The 7,776-nt window shown below is 38.9% G+C and overlaps 1 protein-coding gene across 1 annotated transcript; it reads right to left on the reverse strand.

The window, feature by feature from the left end:
* Positions 1–1,237: 1,237 nt before the first annotated feature.
* On the reverse strand, positions 1,238–6,730 carry dpm2 (dolichyl-phosphate mannosyltransferase subunit 2, regulatory). Its single transcript, XM_044333587.1, has 5 exons — positions 6,652–6,730; positions 5,384–5,473; positions 4,992–5,094; positions 3,148–3,235; positions 1,238–1,308 (listed from the first exon to the last, which is right to left on the reverse strand). Exons 1-4 carry the CDS (start codon positions 6,652–6,654, stop codon positions 3,180–3,182), a joined length of 252 nt encoding a protein of 83 aa, XP_044189522.1. The 5' UTR covers positions 6,655–6,730; the 3' UTR covers positions 1,238–1,308; positions 3,148–3,179.
* Between the last annotated feature and the right edge of the window lie 1,046 nt (positions 6,731–7,776).

Genomic DNA, 7,776 nt, shown 5'->3' on the forward strand with positions numbered 1-7,776 from the left:
TAAGACAGTACTTTGTTTCTGGAAATTATGCTGCAAATAGTGGGGGTCTTATCATGTTTGAGGACTGGACATTTACACATTCTCATCACCACATATTCTAGCAGGAGGATGCCATCTCCTACAGTGTTGCATTATGGGTTGTTTGTAGCCTTAAAGGACTTTCAAAGTATTTTGAAGTTCCTCTAAAACAACAGTGAAACATGCTTTTTTTTTTTTTTTTTTTTTGCTGTAATCACTCGTCCTGTTCATACTGACCATTAGAAGATCCCTTCATAATGCACTTATAATGGAAGTGATGGGGGACAAAATCCACAGTCCTCCTTCTGTGCAAAAATGTATTTAAAAGTTTATCTGAAGCTAATATGAAGCTTCAGTTGTCCAAATGAGTCAAATCAAGTAGATATCTTTCAACATTACAGTCTTTTTAGAGCCAAAGTTCCTCTTTTTGTTACTATACTTCCACCTGCAGCTCAACAGGGAAACACTGAGGAAACACAAAGAGGGAATTTGATGCTAAAAAGACTGTAAATGTGGCAGATATCCACTTGATATGACTACATCAGACTGCTGAGGCCTCATATAAGCTTTACTTTTTTGCACTAAACAACTGTGTGGACACACTGCCATCACTTACATTGAAAGCACATTTGAAGGGGATCTTTAATAGCCAGTATGAACAGGGGGAACGTTTACAGCGAGGAAAACCTCTTTCACTGTTCATATGGACACCTGACTGTTGTTTTAAGACACACTCGAGAAATTGTGAACCTATCCTTTAAAGTTGCGAGTAGCGAGTTTCCTCAAGTCAGTTTGTAGTGAGTTAATTCACTCTAAAAGTGTTCAGGAAGCCCGGTTTAGCCTGCAGGAGCTTCTGACTGCTCATTTAACATTTTTTATTTCCACGGTAAAAAAAAAATTCCTGATGACTCAAAATGAGTGGTAAGCTCCCTGTGATGTCCTTAGTGCAGAAACAGATTGAGTACTGAATCATCTGGCAAGCAGCCAAGAAATAACGCTGCCATGGAATGTCACAATGAGGAGATAGATGATGAAAAATGCTAAAATCCATTCAGCTCCACTTAAGAACATCAAACAAGCTACACAAACGTGAGATTGACATTTACATTCTGCCCAGAAGTGTTTTATGTTCCACTCTTGCAGGGGAAGTGTCTCTGGGATGTTTTCCCAACAGGATCAATCTCAAAGTGTTTTGGATCTTCAGGTGGTATTTTTCAAAAAAAAAACATCTGTCAGACAGGGGAAGTGTCTTATCATCAGGATCATCTTATGTTTGGGTCAGTGCGGTATCTGAGGACACACAAGTGACATCAGTCCATTCAGACTCCTGCAAACTTCCAAGGGGGTTCTCCCTTTGCAGTAGATGGTCTGAGGGATTATGTACTGGATCCCAATGAAATAAGATATTAAGATATAAGAACTCACAATGTCGTAAACCCTTGAGTTAAACAACTTTCCAGTAACACTGTCCTCTCCCTACAAGAGGGAAAAACAGTGACTGATCTAAACACTACCCAACAGATAACAGTAATCACTGAGCATTATCAAGACCTTTGGACAAATTTAAAGCCGCTATATGTTGATTCATTTATGTTACCTCTCAAGTTATTGAGTTTTAGTTTGTAAAAGAAAATAGATAATCTCAGTGAGCTGGTGCACTCTATGTATTGCTTTCAGCACATTCACTGTCACTATCCCTGGCTTTAAAGAAATGTCAAATGTTTTCTCATTCGACACACAGTAGCTTTAAAATCATACTACTACTAATTCTATCAACTCTAATTAAACTGAAAATAGAACCAAAATATAAAATAAATCTCAAGAGATCATTTTGTTTAACAAATATAACTTTGTAAGCATGAATGTCAGCTGTTAAGGAGACATTATCAGAGACTGGAGGAATGACTTTTGTGTGTCGGGCCACCAGAGAGAGTTTTAGGCTCTGTTTACACCTGGTATTAACATCTGTCTTGGGTGATCCGATCACAAGTGGACAGCTCTAAATACAGGTGTAAACGCACCCAAGATGCATTGAGGATGAATTGAGTTCCGATCACTCAGACCACATTCGTGGGTGGTCTGGGCCGCATGTGGCCACATTCATTTAGCAGTGTAAACACAATGCGGCCTGGACCACATTGAAGGAGCGCCTATTGCTGCCTCCCAGTCCGTGAACCCTCCGTCCAAAGCTGTTCAACTTGTTTGACAACAGGAAGAAAGTCATTATTTTCTTTTTCCATTTTTCATGTGAATTAAAAAACGTAAACCACTTCCCATTTTTCCCGTTCCCCTAACCCGTTTCCCTCATCAAATCAATTTGAATTGAAATAAAACCATTCATTTTTCGCTTGTCTGTCTAAAAGAATATTTCAGAAGTTAAACGTTGCTGGATAGTTTCTTCTTTCCTGTCAAGTTGATAACGACAGTTTTTAGTTTTGCTGCGTTGCTCGACATGATGAGCTCAGGATTTATCGAGAGGACGACTGCTTTACTCCAAACAGTTTCACTGTATGAACCTGGACTGTGTGTGTAACAGCTGACCTACTGGATGTGTAGAAGAACACAGAACATTATTAACATTAGATCCTGACCGACCCTGTCGGCGTGTTGGAGATTTAAATGATCAATGAGGTAAAGCTGCTGTGCCTCGTGCGTAAATTCGCACAGCTTCTCTCTCTCGCTGCGGGGAGATCGCTGTATATAACTCTGTATTTTTTACATATATATATATATATATGCTCAGAAGTGGCGCTAGAGTAAATCAATAGGACACGCATTTGAATTTCCTATGCATCGTATATTTATTTATCCTGTTATCACACAAGTTGAACACAGCTGTGGATGGAGGGTATACAGACCCACGGTCCTCCCGCCAGTCAGTTAAAAACAACAACGAATTTGGTCTTTGCAAACGGAAATGATGCACGTGTTTATATGCATATTGAGCAGGGAAGTGGGATCCGATCACAAGTGGTCACTCAAGACGCATGTGGAGATGCGTGTTAATACCAGGTGTAAACAGACATACTTAAAGCTGTCCACTTGTGATCAGATCACCCAAGACGGATGTTAATGTCAGGTGTAAACAGGGCCTAAAAATAGCTGTGGCGCTACTCCATCATCTCATACTTAAATCCACAGTAGTCACTCTAATATCCTGATTAGTCCACTTTCTTTGGCTTGCGATTCTTCCATATGATGACTGCAGTGAAGGCCCCTGTGGAGAAGACAAGTATGGTATTAAGTTCGAAGTGGAAATGATACACTCTCACACCTCATTTAATTTCATACAGTGCTTGAAAGTTTGTGAACCCTTTAACATTTTCCCTATTTCTGCATAAATATGACCTAAAATGTGATCAGATTTCCATTCAAGTCCTAAAACTAGATAAAGAGACATCAGTTAAACAAATGAGACAAAATCCTTACACTTGTTAACGTATTCATTGAGGAAAATTATCCAATGTTACATATTTGTGTGTGGCAAAAGTACATGAACCTTGAGGATTATCAATTCATTTGAGGGGGAAATTAGAGTCGTGTGTTTCAATCAATGGGATGACAAGTGTGAGTCTTGGAGGCTCTGCCTTATTTAAAGAAAAGAGATCTGGGTCTTCACTGTCAAACTCTGAGCTTCACAACACAGGTTTGTAGAAGTGTGTCATGCCTGGAACAAAGGAGATTTCTTAGGATCTTAGAAGAAGAGTTGTTGATGTTCACCAAGCTGGAAAGGGTTACAAAACCATTTCTGAAGAGTTTGGACTCCACCAGTCTACTGTCAGGCAGATTGTGTACAAATGGAAGACACCATTGTTACCCTCCCCAGGAGAGGTCGAACAACAAAAATCACACCAAGAGCAGATGTGTAATAGTCCAGGAGGCCATAAGAGACCCCAGGGTAACGTCTAGGAAACTAAAGGTCTCTCTTGCAGTGGCTACAGTCAGTGTTCATGAGTCCACCATCATGAGAACATTGAACATCAGTGGTGTGCATGGCAGAGTTGCAAGGAGAAACCCAATACTCTCCACAAAGAACATTGCTGCCATCTACGGTTTGCTCAAGACCACGTGGATAAACCAGAAGGTGATTGGAAAAACGTTCTGTGGATTGATGAGACCGAAATCAAACTTTTTAGCTTGAATGAGAAGTTTTATGTTTGGTGATGAGCAAACACTGCATTCCGGCATAAGAACCTTAACTCATCTGTGACACATGATTGTGGTAGTATCATGGTTTGGGCTGCTTTATGGCCTCTGGACTAGAACAGCTTGCAATCATTGAAGGCGCCGAATTCTGAGTTGTATCAGCAAATTCTACAATAAGATGTCTGTGAACTAAAGCTCAACAGAAAGTCGGTCATGCAGTAAGACAACGACCCTAAACACACAAGTCACTCTACCAAAGAATAGTGAGATCAGAAGAAAGTTAATGTTTTGGAACGGCTGAATCAAAGTCCTGACCTTTATCTGATAGAAATGCTGTGGAAGGACCTGAAGCATGTGGTTCATGTTGAGAAGCCCACCAACATCTCTGAGTTGAGACTGTTGTATAAGGAGGGACGGACTAAAATTCCTCCAAGCTGATGTGCAGAGCTGATAAACAGTTACTGGGAACGTTAGTGGACACAAAAGTAAAAATCACACCAATTAGTGGAAGCAAGGGTTCACATACTTTTGCCTTACACAAATATGTAAGATTGGATAATTTTCCTCAATAAATAAATGAATAAGTTTAATGTTTTTGTCTCATTCGTTTAATTGGGTTCCCTTTATCTAGTTTTAGGACTTGTGTAAAAATCTGATCACGTTTAGGTCATATTCATGCAGAAATAGAGTAAGTTCTAAAGGTTTCACAAACTTTCAAGCAGCACTGTGTGTAGAAAATTTAAAGGAGTTGACTGCAGAGTCCATATATAAGTGTGAACATTGGGGTGTGTGTGTGCTGTGTTTTAAGGTACAGATAGTCTACTCACCTATACAGAGGAGCAGTATTACTGCTGCAACGCCAGGAATAATGACTGAGTACTCCCGGGGAAGAAAATACTTGTGCAGTACGTGATCACTGTCCACGAAAGGCTGCAAAAGGGCAAAATACCACATCATACTCTATATTTCATTTAAAAGGTTTGCTTACATTGAAATTCCAGTTAGTGTGTCCTGTTGACAGACAAATATATGCAACAGGACCAGGAGTGATGCAAACTTTAAGCAACGGCCTCCTGCTTTTGGTTGTTTGATGAATCGTAGTGTGTGGTTTGGGAGACAAAGTTCAAGGTCTGAAATGCCTTGAAATAAGCCTTGTGTTGATCTGGACATTAGAGTGATGGTCCCCAAATGGGAATTTAGGGGCAGAAGCGGCACCTACCAGGACAATGACCCAGACAGAATAGTATGTAAACAGCAGGAGGCTGAAGACGACGAGACTCATGCCAGCTGCTTGATCCACTCCTGTAGCCTGAAAACACACAAATACCGACTGAACAGAAAGCATTTGGCAGCTTATATGTAAAATCTAATCATGAATGATTCGAGGATAAAAGTGCTTGTTGCAAGATACATAGTGTTTGACTTAAAGGAATACTTCAGTGACATAATGTAGTACTGCACTTCCATAAAGTTGGGGGACAGTAAAGGTGTGAAACTGATTTAAAAGTGGCATATCCTGGCTTTTAGCCCCTAGTATGAGTCAAACTTTAAAAATGCTGGGTCCTACATTTCCCATCATGCAACCTCCATACCCATGCTTGAGTTTTAGGCCTCATTCAAGATAACCTTGATGACATCATAAGAGTAATTTTCTCAGACTTTAGAAAGCTCCTCCAGGGCCACAAAAGACACAACTGTTTTCACAGACTGAGTAGTAGTCCTCATGATTAGTAAACTGACCTTTGTGTGTAAAATTGGTGGAGTGCCCCTTTAAATGAACAAAACTTGCTCATATAATTCTTTTCAGTATAAAATTTCAGGGCGGAATAAAGTCCCATTTCTCAAGTACCATAGGCTCTGCTTCTGTCTGAAGAGTACATGTGGCTGAGCTGAAATATCTTCATCCACTCAATATTACTGAGAAAGTGGTTGGACATGGGACATAACTGCAGTGAGAGCACAGCTCTCACAGTTCAGTCTTCGTATAGGGAGCCACGCCAAACTCCATTCAAATATCTGAAGAATAAAAGCGGGTTCGCTTATTTGCCAACATACGAATGCAGCACAGCCTCAAATACATTTCATTTATGAATGAACAGTGCGCTCTTGTAAATTCGGCGTAGAAGACTTTACATAATTATCCGGATAATTCCTATAAAACCTCTTGGTTTACATGACTGACTGGCGTTAAAAAGCTGATGTAAAGTCGAGAGTCGTGAAGATCTTGAGTTGTTTACGGACTTTCTACAGTTGGCGAATATCAAGCAAATTCGTTTTAGAGATAGAGACGAAAGTATGTTGTCATTAGAAACGATTTAAGTATCGCAAACTACCAAAGTGTAAGCTAACGTTAACATGAATGTCTCTAACATGTGAAAATGTCTTCCACTAACTTATGCGTTAGCCGGCCTAAGATTTAATGAGTTACAGCTTCAAATAGCTGCCTTTATTTCACCTGTTTAAGTTTAATCAGCTTATCTTTCTTACCATTTCGGACAGGTATTGTTGTTTGCTGACGTTTCCTGCTGTTCTTCTTCCTGGTGATAAATCCGGCTGACAAAATGCATCTGAGAGTCTCTGCTGCCGTCTGCTGGTAAATCTGCGAACTGCAGCAGCTGCAGCTCCATGTACAATATCCAGAGGAGGAAAAAGTATTCTGATCAATAAGCGAAAGTAGCAATATAACGCTATAAAGATAATCGATTATAAGCACTGTTACTCTTATTATTGTTAATGCATTAACATGTAAGCAGTATAATGTTGTAGCTGGTCAAGATGGAGTCTATTTGAACTGTTTTATACACTGTTGGGTAGTTTAACCTGAACACATATTTTATGTTAAATCTTGAATCTGAAAAGCAACTAATAACTATAGCTATTAAATACCTGCAGTGAAGACAAAGAACACAATTTCCTTCTGAAATGTAGTGTAGTAGGAGTATAAAGTAGCATCAAATGAAAATACTCAAGTAAAGTCAAGTACAGTACTTGAGTAAATGTACTGACTTTAATTGACTGGCAGGTTCCCATTCAATATCTTATATTTTGGTTCCATCTAAACTATACATTCTAAATAAATACAAAAATAAACGACTAAAATGTGACTAATTAATTTATATATATACTGATCATAAAATTTGGAATTAAAAACTGCACATATGTCATGTTGAAGTCCACGACTCCTTGCAGTTTGAACTTTTTTCTATTCAAATACTTTAATAGTGTGTATACAATGTCTCTTATACACAACCAACTTGCTTTCAGATGCGACCAAAATGATGTTCTACATCTTTGATCCAATAATATATTGTAATCATGCTACAGTATTGATTATATATCACTTAATATGACCATACAATCAACAACAACCATTTAAAATGGCTGTTCTATGAAGGGAATATAAATGTTATGCCTTAAATTGTCATTACTGCCAACTTTCACCATATTTGGTCACACACTGACATTTCTGTTACACTGGTACAACACACTTATGTTATCACCATCACAAGTTATGACCTGATATTGTTAATTGACATTAATTATTATTATTATGAGATCTCGGGTATGATCTGTTACACTGCTTTGTTGAATAAATTCACCACCTTCAACAAT

Source organism: Thunnus albacares, chromosome 18 (genome assembly GCF_914725855.1).
Source record: "Thunnus albacares chromosome 18, fThuAlb1.1, whole genome shotgun sequence".
In the NCBI taxonomy this organism is placed as follows: domain Eukaryota; kingdom Metazoa; phylum Chordata; class Actinopteri; order Scombriformes; family Scombridae; genus Thunnus; species Thunnus albacares.